At 32.3% G+C, this 16,759-nt stretch overlaps 2 protein-coding genes and 1 long non-coding RNA gene across 5 annotated transcripts; all 3 read right to left on the reverse strand.

The window, feature by feature from the left end:
• Positions 1-5,145: 5,145 nt before the first annotated feature.
• On the reverse strand, positions 5,146-9,166 carry LOC120090090. 3 transcript variants are annotated; one of them, XM_039047580.1, is made up of 3 exons: positions 9,008-9,166; positions 7,607-7,968; positions 5,146-5,402 (listed from the first exon to the last, which is right to left on the reverse strand). In XM_039047580.1, exon 2 carries the CDS (start codon positions 7,909-7,911, stop codon positions 7,624-7,626), a length of 288 nt encoding a protein of 95 aa, XP_038903508.1. In that variant the 5' UTR covers positions 7,912-7,968; positions 9,008-9,166; the 3' UTR covers positions 5,146-5,402; positions 7,607-7,623. The 3 variants fall into 3 exon arrangements, with proteins under 3 accessions (XP_038903508.1, XP_038903507.1, XP_038903509.1); XM_039047579.1 differs by lacking the exon at positions 5,146-5,402 and having other exon boundaries at positions 7,425-7,968; XM_039047581.1 differs by lacking the exons at positions 5,146-5,402; positions 9,008-9,166 and adding an exon at positions 8,639-8,961 and having other exon boundaries at positions 7,425-7,968.
• Positions 9,167-11,523: 2,357 nt separating this feature from the next.
• Positions 11,524-16,172, reverse strand: LOC120092134 (ubiquitin receptor RAD23b-like). The gene is made up of 12 exons (XM_039050347.1): positions 15,941-16,172; positions 14,830-14,991; positions 14,664-14,702; positions 14,474-14,583; positions 14,343-14,387; positions 13,846-14,023; positions 13,637-13,771; positions 13,484-13,558; positions 13,073-13,120; positions 12,877-12,986; positions 12,064-12,142; positions 11,524-11,966 (listed from the first exon to the last, which is right to left on the reverse strand). The coding sequence occupies exons 1-12, from the start codon at positions 16,004-16,006 to the stop codon at positions 11,850-11,852; spliced, it is 1,164 nt and encodes a 387-aa protein (XP_038906275.1). The 5' UTR covers positions 16,007-16,172; the 3' UTR covers positions 11,524-11,849.
• Positions 12,289-12,870, reverse strand: LOC120092135. The gene is made up of 2 exons (XR_005485919.1): positions 12,689-12,870; positions 12,289-12,606 (listed from the first exon to the last, which is right to left on the reverse strand). It is a non-coding gene; the product is annotated as an uncharacterized LOC120092135 (long non-coding RNA).
• Positions 16,173-16,759: the final 587 nt, after the last annotated feature.

Here is a 16,759-nt window from a genome sequence, read left to right on the forward strand (position 1 = left end):
ATCTCCGATCAGGATCTGTGTCAAGACGTGACACTCTCTTTCCTTATTTTGTTTCTATTCCCTATTTCATCTTCTGTATTCATCTTCTTTAATCTTTCATTCACAACATGAATCAAACGCTTAATTTTAGAATAAATGTTATCAACCGTTCACCATTATCATCTTCTCTGTCTTCCTTCCATACATTCATAATCCCATTTTCTCCATGATGTGTACTTAAATCCTGGATAAATAGTGAGAATTTAAGGCGAAGTGAGTCAATTGTGTTAAGAAAATATTAAGTTTTAGCTACAAAGCATGCTCGCGATGCATCTTCACCTGTGAGACAGAAGTGAAAATGTTATCTGGCCTATCGAAGAGAAGGTGGAAAGAATGCTGTTAACTAAAGCGAGAATATTTCCAGAGATGCGAATACAACCTTGCGTTCATCACATTCATCCCTGTTTCATCCCATAGATAAATATGGAATCGGTTGGATCACTGAGAGGTGTAACGCCAAGGAAAGTGGAAGCCTTAGTTGCCGTCGCTTAACATGATTGACAAAATGCGATGTTTTTTCTCTTACTCTTTCTCTTTCTGGCTTCGATTCATTTAAGGACTTGTCATCGCAATTTTCGAAGCAGTAAACAATAAACAATAGGGGTGGTCATTCAAACCACAAAAATCAAACATTTCTAAAAACTGAACCAAAAACTCAATGAAACCAAAAAATGCGGTTCGATCTAGTTTGAAAGAAATTTTGAAACCGAATTAATTCGGTTCGGTTGTTCAATCTGGTATGAAGAAATTTGAAACCGAACCGTTTCTAAAAACCGAATTTGAAACCATTTTTAACTAACTATTGATTATATATATATATATATATATATATAAAGAGTAAACCAAAATTGTGCTAAAAAAAAAAAAAAAAAAAACAAATATATTGCTATATTTGCAACAATATCCTTATATTTTTTTTATTACCCATTACAACTTTCCTGAAAAGCAATAGCTAATTAAAATAAAATTTCAACTAAAAAAATATTTAAATAATTCTTTATTAAAAGAATTTACTTATTGTATTGTATATATTGTCTAGTATAAATATTTTATTTGAACAAAACAATTAGAAATTTTAAATTTTGTAAAAGAAAATTAGAGGTGAGAAAAAAAACAGATAAATTATTAGTAGTGTGTATTGGGTAAATATGAGAGAGAGAACAAATATAAAATAAATTAGTAAAATGCAATAAGTCTCATTTTTATAGTAGGCAAAAAGAATTAAGTCTCTTTTTTATTGTAGGCAAAAAAGAATAAGGATATAAAGTAAACCAAAAAAAAAGTGGTGAGACCTAAGAATAAAGAATGGAAATAACATTAACAAGGATTAACAAAGGAATGAGATTGCTCTTTTTATAGGTAAGTGTTGACCTGGTGGGTAGATCACCAATTAATTTCATTCATTATAATTAAAAAATAATTTTAGATTTATTAACGTATATTCTCTAAAGACCGAAAATAAGTATTTAGTGAAAAATCGATGTTAAAATTGTAAATCTTGATGGATCAAATTGAAAAAACACTCAAATTTCAAGGTTAAATTACAACATTTTGAAATTTTGGACTAAATTGAAATCAAATTAAAAACTTAAATACTAAATATATAACATTTTGAAACCTAGTGATCAAATAGAAACTAACTTCAAAATTTAAAGATAAAAAAAAGTATTTTTCCTTTAAAATATTATATCCATAATATTTTAACTTTCTTTTTTCTGTTTATGATTATTGATATGTTCATTTGATAGATATCATATCAATTGAACTAAAAATGGTGTATCATGAATTCTGTAAATTGTTTTCACTCGGTATTTGTTTGCATGTTTATTTACTATAAGTGTCTATAATTGATTTATCGTATCAATAGATTAAAAAATGTAAATTTGTGATATTTCACTTGTTCTTACTATTAATGACTAATTGCTTGCTCATTTGTTTTTAGATTTATCATTGATATATTATACCGATAAATTAAGAAAAATTATATTAATAACTTGGTTTTGACATGTATCAATAATTTATTTCCATGCTCTCACTAAGTCTATCATTGAAAACTATATTGATCAAATTTTAAAAATTTTATATTAGTAATATTTCACCCGCATTTTAACCCATAGTTATTTGTATTATTTGTTATTAGGTCTATTTTGTTCAAACCTTCTACTCAATTAAAAGTACAATACTTTATGCTAGTTGACTATGCTCGTGTTAGCACTTCTATTTTCAATTTGTGATAATTAACATATTTTCTTTATTTTTTTTTTTTCATTTGGGTGATTTGATTGCTTGTTTATTGGTCTATCACCAATGTACCAAATAAAAAAAATTAGAATGGTTTATCAATAAGGATAATTAAATTATTAATAGTCATTTAATCACTTATGTACCATTTCTTTTATGTTTATCAATGATAGATGTGTCTGATGCCCTATCATTGGTAAATATAAAAATGATCTATCAATTATGAAAAACATAGAAATGTTCTATCAGTAGATATAAAAAGAAAAAAAAAATCTATCCAATAGGTAAAAATGGTCATTAATAGCCTATTAATAATAGAAATTCGAGATAAAAATAGTTTATTAGCTATAGTTTCAGGTGTTCAAAAACTTATAAAATAAAACAAATGAAAACCCTAACTAGAACCATAAGGGTTCTGTTTGGTTCGGGTCCATTTAGGTTAGGCTAATTCTTATATTGGGTAATGTTGAAATTTTTAATAACCACCTAATTGAATATCAAAATTTTTGGTTGGTCCAAAAAATATTCCAACCCTATTGAATCCGGGCCATGTACACGCTTAATTAGTTAGCTATCAATTGGTGATAAATCTGAAATTGGTTGATAGATTATAAATATATGTTATATTAATTTGTTTTTTTAATTAAAATGTAAAATTTACAAATTTGGCAACCAATTTTGTTGTACTTTATAATTTTTCTCTAAAATATAATTTCAATATGAATCTTTTAGACCTTATTTGGTAACCACTTACAAGTTAGTTTTTTATTTTTGTTTTTTGAAAATTAAGTATATTTCCTCCCCATTTTTTACAATGATTTACATTTTTTTTTTTTTATCAAATTTCAAAAATGAAAACAAGTTTTTAAAAGTACTTTTTTAGTTTTTAAAATTTGTCTTAATTTTTTAAGTCATTGGTAAAAAGTAGTTAATAAATGAAGAAATTTGGAGGCGAAAGATATGTCTATAGACTTAATTTTTTAAAAATCAAAAATCAAAAACCAAATATTTACCCGGTCTCTTTGAAACATTTTTAAGTTAAAACTAATTACCACAACTCCCTACTAAATTTCATTCTCAATATTAACTCAGAATTTTCATGAAATATTACAATCCTGAATCGATACACTTTATTGAGTAAAGTGCTCTCAATTAAACCCGAAGTAAAACACCACTAGCACAAATCGAACAAAGACATTATCAATTAGAGAAATTAATGAGACTACTCCAATGTGATCACTGAAAGTTTTGTACCATTGAGTTTATGCGAGAAAATTTGGGAAAGCACCTCAAAATTATACTTAATAATGACTATATAGAGGAATGGATATTTTCCAAATTCACCTTTCTAATAGTTATTACAAGACAACTATATCTTAAATAATTTTTCGATCAATAGACATTAGCAGAGGAAAGTAAGTTCCTAACTAGACGGTTTCATTCAAATGATGCTCGAGATTATTTAAACTATACATCAACTTTTCTTACCAAAACAAGGCCAAGTCATATATATCCATAAGTCGTCTTGAGTGAAAATTCTACAACAAAATAGGGTGGTCGAAAAGAAAACGTTAGTTTCTTTATGTGACTCATGCTCTTCTCTTTCAAAGGAACGCCCCTACATCCTTTTTAGAGGAAAACTATATTGACAATGCAAAGTTATTTAATCAATGATCATTTGCCATCTATTAATTCTAGATCAAAGTGTTGGAAAAAACCTCTCATTTCTATCGTAGGAACAAGTAAAAAATAATTGAAGATTTTAAAAAAACAAAAAAGCTTGGAAATACAAGAATTTACGTGGAAAACCTCAAAACAAAAGAAAAATAAAATTCATGACCTATGTTAGCTCTCAAAAAGAGCTAAGTTTATGTCTCTAATCTCACTTGCTTGTTAATTATAATGTGTTTAAATGTCTATTTTTGTAGGTTCTGGAGCAATTCATGCATTGCAGAGTGTTACGGATCGTTCCGTATTGATTTAGAGCTATTTGGAGTGATACCGAGCACCCAAAGCTTTAGTAGAGCCAAAAAGACAATTTTGCCCCTAGGACGCCGGCCAGCGATGCCGTGTGCGACGCTTTTTCTAAAAGCAGAGAAAAAGTAGTAGGTCGTGATGCTCCAGAGATTGACGGAAGAAAAGGGGTCACGCGTGCAGGGGGCTATCTGAAGTGCACCGCGAGGGGTGCAGTTATGCGAGGCCTAGGTGCTTCGACAAGAGCCTGAAGCGCCGCATTGCTGCCTCACTTTTTATAAATATATCTCTTCTCTCTAGAGTTTTAGCAGGTTTTGATGGAGGCCAAAATGAACCTCAAATTTCTACTTCTTCCTCTATTTTTCCAACATCCTTAGCTTAGGATTTTAATTTGTTTTGGATTGTAGTTAAAGGATGGAGCTTTCCCTCTTCTTTTCCATGATATGTTGAGGTAAGGATTTTTATGTACCTTTGAGAGCAGGACCTATTGCTTCATAGATATGTGTCACCCTTACTAATCGATTTAGACTTGTTCTATGTATTTCGTTGTTTGTCTAGTTAATCATGCATTTTATGGCTAACCTAGAATGCATGTTTTAACAAAGATAAAATTAATGAATTGGTTAGACCATCTAATTGGTTAGTCACACATTGTAGCCTTTGGCCTTTATATAACCCAATAGGGCTAAAACTATTAAGTTTAATTTGAGCCTTAGTTTTAATTATTAATTAGGGTAATTATTTGATTTAGTCGAATGATTTGGCTATCTATTGCATCGATGAGTTCGGTTAGGTCAAGTAGGTCGTTGTGCAAGCATAAATTGAATGCATGTTTAATTAATGGAAATGAATGATCTAAATTACATAAGAACCTCTCTTGCTCTTGAAACTAGATTACTTCTATCACAAGTTACATTTACCCGTTGCTTTTATTTTTCGCATATTATCTCTATCCGCACCAACCCCTTCCACCCCCTCCCCCTCAATTTATCACTATAATTGGAAAATTAGCTTAACAATCGCACTTCCCTGCGGGCCAGGCCGAACTTGCCACTATTGCTATGCCATCGTCGTAGTAGTTGTTAGTTCGGTATTATAAATTTCATTTGATTGGACTTTTGCAATGGTAAAAGGCAAGATCACCCCACCTGAAAAAAAAATCCAATATGTGAAAAATTGTTACAATCACATATAATTTTCTCTCTGATCCCAATTATAAGAGCGCTCTCTCGAAGCTTTCATACCACTCACCATTTTTTCCACTCTCAACAAGAGAATACAGAAAGAAAATCTGACTAGAATTAGCACATTCAAACTTAAAATGTCTGCGGAGATGATTTGAAACCAAAAGCATAGACACCTGAACTCATCACAATTCCTTTAATCTTTCCAACGTGAGATAACAATACTTATTAGATCTCTAATTCAAAACAGTATTTAAAAAGAAAGATAGTCGAAATACAGTTATGTATATATATGGTCTACGAGAGTTAATCCTCTCGATGTAAATTTTATGAACTTCATCTTATATATAAAGGATATTCAACCATCTCCTAGAGAGTGGATTTCATAGATTTTCTAAAGTTATAAGAAGAGTGCGTTGCAAACAAAATCAAAGAAACCATATGTTATTTATAAAACATTCTTGATTCTACTACCTAAAGAGTTGCAACATTAATTGTTTGTATTGATGATATTATTGTCACAAGGAATAATAGTAATGAATGTGATCAACTGAAAAAAAAAATGTTTGCTTAATGAATTTAAAGTTCAAGAACTTAGAAAACTAAAATACTTCCTTGAAATTGAAGTCGCTTATTCTAAATGGAGCATATATATATATATATAAGGAAACTTCAAAAGAATATATTCCGCAAAAGAAACAATAAGACCTAATAGTCGGTGGTGGAAATCATATTCCCAACCCCTCAAAAAAAGAGATTTTTGTATGAATGGTTCCTTTTTGAGAGCCCAAATAAAAAGTCAGATCACATTTCCAACCCCTCAGAAAAAGAGATTTTTGTACGAAGGGCCCAAATAAAAGTCCAGATTTTAAATTTAAGTTTGTTAGCATTTTGTTTGTGTCATAATATTGTTAAATTATCATAACAACCCCAAGAAGCACACCCTTAACGCTCCATATTTGAGTACTCAATACTCATCCTCAATAATCACTCTCTTTTTCTCCATCCCTTTCTTTTCTTCTTTTCTCCCCAAATACAAAATTGTAAGAAAAGTTTAGTTTTAAAAACCACAAGCAGAGCAGAAAGTTTTTGAACAAGTTTATAGTAACCAAACAAATTCTTCCAAACTAATAAAAATAGTTTTTTTTTTTTTTAATAATTATTATTATTATTATTTGTAATTTGACTAAGAAATCAACTATTAAACTTAGAAAATATGAAAACCATTATAAAAACTTGAGAAAAACAATCACAATTTTCAAAAACCAAATTGTTACCAAATCAACCCTAAAATTTTTGTTTAAAACTCATTTTACTCATAAATTCTCAGATTTGCTTTATTTAGGTTTGTAAATTTTTAGATTTGTTCCATTTTGATCCATAAATGTTGAAAATGTCTACTTTAGCATGTATCATAGACAAATCAGAACCAAGTTTCTTTTATTTTCAAGGATAAGGATAAAACAAACTTGAACTTCATGATTTCAAGAACCAAAATGAAACTATCCGAAAAATTCAACACATCATGGTGGAATTCAAACCTAAACTTCTAAGCAAAACACACTTAACGTCCAAAGAGTTGCTTGTATTAAAATTTTTTAAAATGTCTATTTTTCCAAAAAGTGGTTAATTCTTAACAGAGTAACCTTATTAATGATTCTGCCTTTAAAACAATAGCCTAGTTTTAAATCATACCAGACAAATTATGTGAAATAGGGGCAGAATAAGGCAAAGATATTTTAATGAAAATCTGCAAGACTTAATCTTGAATTCAATTCACAGGTCAAACTTCAAAGATAGTAAAGAATGGGCGGTAGTTCCCATCAATTATTGTACAGACAACAGTATGAACATTCTGATTGAAGTTTAATATAAACTCGTCATCACAAAAAGAAAAAAAATGGGGGTTTGCAACTGTATCTTCAACTAGCTCACAAAGAACCCACCTTCTTCAATCTTCAATAACTCCAAGCATGAGCTGCATNGGAGAGAAAAACAACAAATTAATTGCAAGGAAGCAATGTTAAAAACAATCTGCTACATCTTATAAGTTATATGTATAAATCAAAATGGATGAATGAACTTTTGATCTATAATAATCTTCAATTTTCTTTTATAAATACAAATCCCACCAAAGAGAAGAACCAAAACATGAGAAGGTTTTGTACCTTGAAGTCCCCGCGTATCATTGAAATTTTAATTTGCCTTTGGTCAGAGACGCTTTAGCATGCTCCAGACGACACAATTCTCTTTGAACTCCAGTCAAACCCGAACAAGACGATGCGGTAGCCCCTAAAGTGACAGCAAAGTAAAGATAGATTGTGCAAAGGAAAGTCAAGAGTGCCAACGCGGTTAAGAGGAAGCGATGCCGCTTGAAAAGAGTGGACCAACTGCCCAACTCATTGGCAGGAAACTGCTTTCTGAATGATGGGGACCTCCTATGGGGAGAAGCTAGAATGCTGTCAAGAACCATGGTCAAGAGCACTAATCTTCCTCTGTGCTATGAAATTTAGCACCAACACAAAATCCTCTACAAAAGCAAGAAAGGGCCAAGTTTAGACAGATAGGAATACAAGAGACCTTTTCTTCAGCAAGTATGTTTCAAATTCAATAAATTCAGATTCCATTCAAACATATAAGAATTTAAAGTGGCAATATGACAATGTAGTCTGCAGCAGGTCGCAAAGCATTTTGAAATGCATGAAACAATAAGATCATCGAAAGCTTGGCCAAGCATTAATTCTTGAAGATTAGAAGTTGGAGATTTGTTGAATTCAAGGGAAGATAAAACGCATCAAAACTTGAATTGTGTAATAAAGCTCTACCAGATATATGAAGCAGAAGGCCGGCCAGAGAATAAAAACTTGTGACCTTATAGTTGGCAAGAATATGTTTCAACAGTCAGAGGCAACAAAGAACTTTTAACTTGATATTTAAAAGTTCGAATTTTCTTATATTTTTCAAGTCAACATTGAAGTTCTAACAGAAAAATCGTCAAAGATCACCAATCAATGGGCAAACAGCAGCAAGTAACCCATATAAATCAACCTAAACTCGGAAATTTTGTAACAAATTGTCTACTCCCTCCAGAAACAAAAAATGCTCCATTAAACCATAGAGATCCTACGATACTTGATATAATTTTTGTAACCTCAAACAAGCAATCGAAAGGGATTATATGAGGCATCAGCTCAACCTACCTCCAAATCCATAAACATCGCTCTATAGTCTACATTCAACCAGCAAATTAAACACAGAATACATCTCCACGTCCTCAACAAATTGTTAAAACGCAAGCCAAATCGCAACAGAGAGAAAATCATTATTCACCAAAACGAAGCTAAAAACAGAAGGAAAAACAAAAGGAAAGTCCGATCCAATCGATCTGCACATTCTCGCAATAACGAGCTCGAACTAACAAGAAAATCCGCATCCTTAAGCGAAAGCAACATCCATGAGAAGAGAAAAAGCAGGCAGCAGGAAAATCAAATTAAAAGGCAGAAAAAGAGCAGATCTGAAAGAGAACAAGAAATTGCAAGAGAAATGATGAAAGAGAGAGTGAATCTTACAGTTGATAAAGAGGAGTGAATTGGATGGAAACGCCAATGGAGGTGGAAATTTGTTTCCCCTGTTTTTGCTGTTCTTTGAAGAAGAGGAAGAGACGGAGAGAGAATGGAGAATTTGCAAGAGCGCACTAATAATGGGGAAATTTTCTAATGATGTTTGTAGTCCGCGGGTCACGGTTTTAGAAAGGATATGAAAACCACGGGATTGGCTGTCCACGCTTTTTCACATTTTCCACTTTCCATCTTTTTTTTACTTTAAAATATATTTTTGAATTTTCGAATTTTTGTACGGATTATCCAAGTTAGAGAGAAAAATGTTGAGGATGAGATTTTTTTTTTATTTTTTAATCTTTCTGGATGTTGAATTTGAATGAAATTACTAAAAACTCTCTCGCTCTTCCTTCTCTCATTTTTTCACTCCCTTTCCTTCTCACAAATCACTGTCCTCTCTCTTGTTCTCTGTTAATCTCGTTCTCTGGCATTTAGGCGCTCGCTGTCAGCACGCATAAGTTGGTCACTCATTGAATTCGGTCTGGTCGCTCGTTGGAGAATAGGAAAAAGAAGAAGAAGAGAAAAAAAAAATCTCGTGCAAACCCTCAAAGAAGAAGAGAGAAGAAAGGAAAAGCCCTCGAAGAAGAAGAGAGGAAGAGAAGAAAAAGAAAGCGCTCGGACAAGAAGAGGAAGAAAGAAGACTAAATCTATAACTTCACCCGTCCATGACATCGGTAGAAAGCTAATTACCAATATTTTTCAAAAAGTTGGCCATTTTTCATTTTGGGTCTCCAAAATGGGTTATTGGTGCAATTTTTCCTATATTTTTGCTTTTATAAACATTCAGTTTTATCATAATTTATAGCTTTTTAATTAATTTTGAGGTTTCTTCATATTTCAAGGGAAAAACATATTTGAATAGATGTTAACATTTTGTGTATTAATTCATCAAATCTAAAAATTTTAGTACAAATACTAGTGTTTCATTTCTTTTAAATAACAATAGATATACAATATCATTCATTCTTATCTCTCTCTTATTTTATCTCTTCTACTCTTTTAAAAATAATTTGCTGAAAGAGATGATGTTTATAATTGTGGAGCTTTGAGCTACATGACATTTCAGTTAAATTAGGGTACCTTAAAAGGGACATGACAAAGAATATAAAGAAATACAATAACATACCTTAAAATGGGCATGGCAGAGAATATAAAGAAATACAACATACCTTAAAAGGGACATGACAGAGAATATAAAGAAATACAATAACATACCTTAAAAGGGGCATGAAAGAGAATATAAAGAAATATAATATCATATGTAGAAGGCTTGAATCACTTAAAGAAGGCAAGATATCCACATCTCAACATATTACATATTTGTTTCTTAATATGTACTCAAATTTTCTCTGTTATTTATAATTTTCTCAACAATTTTAAGGAGCATACTTTTAGAGATCAAAGGAAAAAGTGTTGTTCTACCTTAATCTTCTCAAAACGTCTTACGTCTTCTTAGAAAAGGACCCAAAGAAAAATGATATTGAAAGCATGAGTCTTGAAAAATTCATAAGACACTAGAAAACTGATAGCTACAAAAGAAAAAAAAAAAAAAGATAAGTACAATTATCAGTAATCTAAACCATAAATTTAACATGTATTAAAAATGTCCTATAATAAATTTAAATTTCTAAAATTTGTATTTATTTAATCACACTTTAAAAAGTTTGTAATAAATCTGCAAGTTTAAATTTTGTATCTTACCAATTCATATTTATACCTCTACCAATTTTATGTTTACACCACTATATATGAGGAAACGTCTAAAATCACCTTATTATCACCTTATTGTGTTTTCCTTAAAAAAGAATTTAACATTTTACTTAACCAACTAATTTTTTTTACAACAAATGTGAGTGTAGGAATTTAAACCCTTGACTTCAAAGGATGAAAAATATAACAATTATGCGTGACTTGTACTCATGTTGCCACTTAACCGATGAGGCATTAGTGAAAGTTTTTTTTCATACATGGATGAAGTAGTATATATAGAGAGAGGGAGAGATTGCAATTGTATTAAAACAAGTCATTTTTGTTATTGTTTAGTCAAATAGTCAATAACTTGTTGGAGTTAGTTTCGTTAGATAATTCTCCTGATATTTAAATGGATATAATTATTAATTTAAGATTTAAATTGATACAATCTAAAATTAAAAAATATAAATTGATATTTACCCAAAAATCTATATTTGATAGCAGTTAGGTAAATAGTTTTTCTTAGGGAAAAACAATTCACTGCTCTGTTAAAAAAAAAAAAAAAAAAAAAGCTATGAACAAATGATTTTGAGAAATTTTGGTTCACCAGCCTATTACGATTCAGGTCTAAATTTAGACAACTATCGTATGAAGACTCTGCTTCCCCAAGTAAAACCATACACTTAGATTTGTATAGCTTTGTAACATGCAACGTGCTTGAAAGTTCAAATCTTCACCCCCACGTAATATGACTAAACATAACTAGACACATAATATCCCAATAACCATGAAAGATAGATGTAAAAATCTGTTGATATTTTTCAATAATTATATTTACACGATTGAGAGAAAAGTTTCGAAACCTCAAGATCTATCTGCAATACTCTAACCAGTTAGCAACGAATGAGGCTTTAAACATGAAATTCCAATTCTCTAAATCGGAAAGACCATACTTGAAGAATTAATTTTCCTATTTATTAGTAGAGTATGTAAAATGCAATGCAAAGAAGACTCGGAAAGTGAAGAATGCTGACAAGGGTACCAATTCACCTCAGCACCAAAAATAATGAATCCAGAGCAGTTAACATTAATTGTTCGTTCGTTAATCATCAAAATCGCCAGAATTCTCCAGTAAGTAGTTAGCTGCTAGTTCTTCGTTGCGATCACATGCCAAAAATGCCTCGATGACCAACGCTCTATCAAATCCCATTGCCTCAAGCTACATAAGGAGAACAAGCAGGAAACAAAAGTTAAGCACACAGAACCAGTTTGAAGAGGGAAAAGAGGCACCTCAAGGAAAATAAAGGAGTCCGTACTCGTTCGATGGCTGCCTGTTCGGCCGGAGTGACATTAATGGCATGAGGCATGTCCGGCTCAGCCTGTTCAAACATTTCTCTGAAAGAAAGAACATAGTTTATAGTTTCACAGATAGATGCTGCAATGTCAGGTTCATCCGATAAAAATAATAATCAATGAAGTAAATTGACATCTCAGATAAACCAGACCCAGAAATAATTCTTGTTCTACAGACGACACGTTGCTTTTTTTTTTTTTTTTTTTTTTTTTTTTTTAATTCAACATGTAGTGGTGGGGATTCAAACCTCTAATCTCGACCACCTCATGGTCGAGGGTATATAACCTTATTATGCTTAAGTTGACTTGTTCTACAGATGACCATTATCAACTAGATAAAATGGTAACTCGGTCTATTGTCTTTTAATCACAGAGATTAAATCACACAAGGAAAAAACCAATAAATCATCCAGATTAGACACATTCCGTGCAACCAGGTTAAATTTTGTGCTTGTGGTGTTGACTGATTCCGTACTGGAGCAATGCCAAGTTGGTGGAAATGGATGCTGTAGTTTGACCACAAGGATAAACATTAATAAGAGCAATACAGAAGAACTATCATTCCATTATTACACCTGACCTGATTACCTAATTATTATCCCACGCAGGAACCTACAACAGAAGTATTGCGCATTTGATGATGGGAAAACAAGAAGGGTTCTCTATGCAGCCATCTTATATATGCGTGATCGATCACAACTAAAGAACTGAAGAACTAGGCGGTTTCAAATTAACAAGATTTAAGATTGACCAGATGGCAGTAGTGTAAGACCTACCCCTCAAAGTTGTCAATAGGTTCATTGATTAGCTGAAGGAACTCCGTGTGATGATCCTGAATGAGTCTCAAAAGCTGGGGATTCTGCTTTCCAAGTTCTTGAAGCATGGGCTGCCATCAGAAGCAAAAGATTTAACTCTTCGCTAAGCCATGAGTATAACCACTAAGTTAATTGCAAAGCTGAAGGATGTGTAGACCTGTAAGATTTGAGGGTTTGTATGCACCATCGTCCGCAAGGCTTGGAACTAGAATGTGAACAATGATAACAAACTTTATTCAGTAAGTACTTCGTATTTAATTCTATTCGAAGCTATAATCCATATGAAATAAAGCAAAACAAGATTTTGCTACATCTAATAGAATGATATGACTGGACTTATAATTCATATGTGAATTTTTAGTTTGAATGCTTGTGACTTTTTAATGGATACATCTTACGTGAACCAATGTGTTAAAGAGATGCAAAGCAAAGCTAACACAACCATTAGGTGAAAAAGGACTTCCAAGTGCAAATGCATTTTTAAACTCGATGCACTAAGATGTCTAGTAAAGAAAGCTAACGAGCTTATCAATCAAGAAAATCCCATGAAGGATGTTGCACTAGTTACCTGCGGATTGTTTCTAAGGAATTCAAGAGATCCAAGGTTACCGCTGCCGCTGCCACCGCCAGCAGAAAGTGCCTCCTGCATTATTGAAAGCCAATAAAAAATAAGTGAATGTGGGCAACCAAACAAACGTATTTTTTATGCATCAAAGCTTACCTGAGGAAACATATTCAAGGGGGCTGTGTTAGGTGCCCCAGAAACAGGTGCAGGAAGAGATGTATCAGTTTCAGTGGCTTGACCAGAACCAAAACGACCCACTGGTACTGCAACTTCTGCAGATTCGGGAATACCCTGAACATAAAAAACACCATTAATGACTGGAAACATCCAGACAAGAGAATTCACACAGTAGAACTTGGGCATACAGAGTATAAGTAATCCACTGCTCGCTCTGGATTGTTATAAGCAGCTCTTAATGCACGGACAACTGTTTCTCTGTCCCAGTTGCCACCACCCATATCCATTAGTTGTTGTATGGTCTGTTCCAGGTTGTTACCAGCAACCAAATTTGAAGCAGCTTGCCCATAGGTATCAGTTTGCACACTGAAAATGATTCCCCCAAAAAAGTGACTAACTTTCTCACCAATAGGCAAAAGGTTTCATCTATAATTTTTTATTTGTTTATTTTTTTTTTAAAAAAAAAAAGAGGAAACATATTGCTCAAAGCTTTCTGATATCAGCTGTTGATTCCAGTAGTTAATAATCAAAAACTCCTATAAAATGCATCCAGTCTGTAGCTTATATCAGATTTTGCATATGCTATATTGTAGCATATATTTAGTATTAGGAAATAGAATGTGATCTACTAACCACTCCATGCCTCTTGAAGTTAAAAAATGTGAATAGGAAATAGAAGCCATACTTATCTGTCGCCCTGTCTGAAGTAGACGTAGTGTTCTTGGGGGCACTGGAGAACAAGAAATGCATATGCATTATAATTACTTGACTGATCAAAGGAAAATTCATACCGAAGATCATTTTTGAAAAACTTACGATGATGGTGCTTGTGTGGGAGCTTGAGGTGCAGGAGTCGGCGATGGTGTAACTTGGGTAGCAGAAGTTGAATTTAAAATTGGTTGAGCTACAGGGGGGTTTTGAGCAGGCTGAAATAAATAGGATCCAGAGATGGTTAACATTAAATAAATAATCATAAACAACTTGCAACAAAAATGGTCAACATTACCTGAGTTGACGACTGCCCTGCCGAGCCTGATGCTTTGCTCTGCAGAAGAAGCAAAGGTAAACAATTGAGCATGACCATATTTGACATTTCAGCCATCCATAATAATCCAAAATTAAAACATTTCTTTAGTGCTTCTTTTATTAAGAAATTATAAGACCAAAGTCACCTTGCTGAGCATGACAACAAGAAAACCCTCTTCAGATACTTTGTTTTCTGCCAGTGTACTTTCATCTTTCAGAACTTTGCCATTGTGTATCAATAATTGTTGACCACAAGGATAATTATCCTTTCCTTGTACATCTTCAATATTTTTCTTGACAGCCATCACCTACACCATAAATCTTACAATTAGAAATTAAAAAAAAAAGAAAAAAAGAAAAAAAGAACAACTATGATTGGTTTGGTTGCTCACAATTTTGAGGGATTTCAAATTATAACAAATTTCAAAGGAATTATGATGTTTGTTTATTGTATAAAAGAGTGATTTATCTTGTTTTGACGTTAAATAATTTTCTCACAGAAGTGAAAGGATTTTCAGTGATCCCATAGAATTTGGAGGTAAGTTCCTTATTAAGGCTTGACATATTTTAATTTTCTTTTAATAAATCAAAGACTAAAAGTCTATAATAGTAAAAAAAAATTCAACTTTTTTTTTTCTTTTCCCGGCTACTATCCAAACAAAGTTTTAATTACATTCACTTCCAATCTTTCTCATTCCAAACGAAAGAAAGAGTTTTAAATCATTTTTCAGATTTCAAATCAAAGGATTTAAAATCATTTTTGGAACTTTCTAGATGTACAGTGGGTTAATGTCATATAATCAGAAACAGAATTAAAGTTGGCGGTTAAAGTTTACTATTAAAACGGCATACCCAACAAGAACAGTGCACTACATGATATCTTAAATTTCTCCAACTTGTGTTCAAACAATGCAAATCCAGAAAATTACAAACAATTCAAATAGTTTTTATTTTCAAAAAAGAAAAAAAAAAATCTTTAGTGATCGTCGTTCAGAAAGAAAAGCAGCTTCCAGATTAAGTAACACGAGAAACCCTAATTACAAAATCTTTTCAATTCCATACAATTCCTTCAATACTTTCACAATATTCCAATTATAATAAAGAAAAACAATTAAACTAAACTCAAGATTGCCAGCTGGGTCAATGCTTGCATGCTCGGCTACATTAATAAATTTAAAAACAAACCCAAATATTCACATGAAGCAATCAAGACGGTTGACGGAAAAAAAAAACGAAAAAAGAAATGTTAAAACTTACGGTGTCGGTGGGCTGAACCCTAATTTCGAAGTGGCTTCCTTTGAGAGTCTTCACAGTGAGCTTCATTTCGACGAATTACGAGAAGGGGGAGAAGAAGAGGGACAAAAACGACAGCGTTTCAGGAGGAAGAAACCTGAAACGCAGCAGAGATCGAAGAGAACCCTAGATTTGGTAGGAAGAAGACCGGGACCGGTGAGTTGGGCACTGGCTTTTTGCTATTTCACACTAAGAATCTGAAATATCGGTACTCATGAGCACTGCACGTGACTAAATGTAATGGGTTAGTTTTCAGGTTTTTTTACCTTCTTTTACTTGAATCGAAAGTATCAAGATACCCAATCACTTTAAAACTTTTGGAAAGTTTCACAAAATGATCTAAAAATAAAAAACGTTTCTACCTATGACTTATTCCAAAAAAAAAATTTCTACCACGGATCTTCTGTCCATGCGAACTTCCAAAATTACCACAAGTTTTAAAAATCCTTCACTCATTTCTTTCCTTTCCTTCTCAAAGCATTTATCTTTGAAGAATTTTCTCTCAAATTTGCTCCCGTTTTCTCTCCGAACTTCAACCGAGAACTCCTTGCAGGTTTCTCTTCGAACTTCATTACCACCGTCAGCATGATCTAAGAGGTATGAGACTCTTCTCCTTGAAGAATGCATGTTGATATTCGAGGTTTGACTATCTTTTAGGGTTTAATCGTGTATTCGTTCATAATCGATTGTTGAAAGAATATTAAGCGATCAGATAGATAATACTAAGGGAGCGTTTAGATATTTATTGTGTGATCGTTTAGCTAACTATTACGTGCGATTGTT

This window comes from Benincasa hispida, chromosome 11 (assembly GCF_009727055.1).
Source record: "Benincasa hispida cultivar B227 chromosome 11, ASM972705v1, whole genome shotgun sequence".
Classification (NCBI taxonomy): Eukaryota; Viridiplantae; Streptophyta; class Magnoliopsida; order Cucurbitales; family Cucurbitaceae; genus Benincasa; species Benincasa hispida.

What these genes read in the sequence shown, in the direction of transcription:
- LOC120090090 (XM_039047580.1), bottom strand. Translation starts at nt 7,911, where the DNA reads ATGGTTCTTGACAGCATTCTAGCTTCTCCCCATAGGAGGTCCCCATCA.
- LOC120092134 (XM_039050347.1), bottom strand. Translation starts at nt 16,006, where the DNA reads ATGAAGCTCACTGTGAAGACTCTCAAAGGAAGCCACTTCGAAATTAGG. An exon ending in CCTTGAATATGTTTCCTCAG is followed by an intron (nt 13,559 to 13,636) that starts GTAAGCTTTGAT and finishes TCAATAATGCAG; the next exon opens with GAGGCACTTTCTGCTGGCGG. An exon ending in CCTATTGACAACTTTGAGGG is followed by an intron (nt 12,143 to 12,876) that starts GTAGGTCTTACA and finishes TCTTTCTTTCAG; the next exon opens with AGAAATGTTTGAACAGGCTG.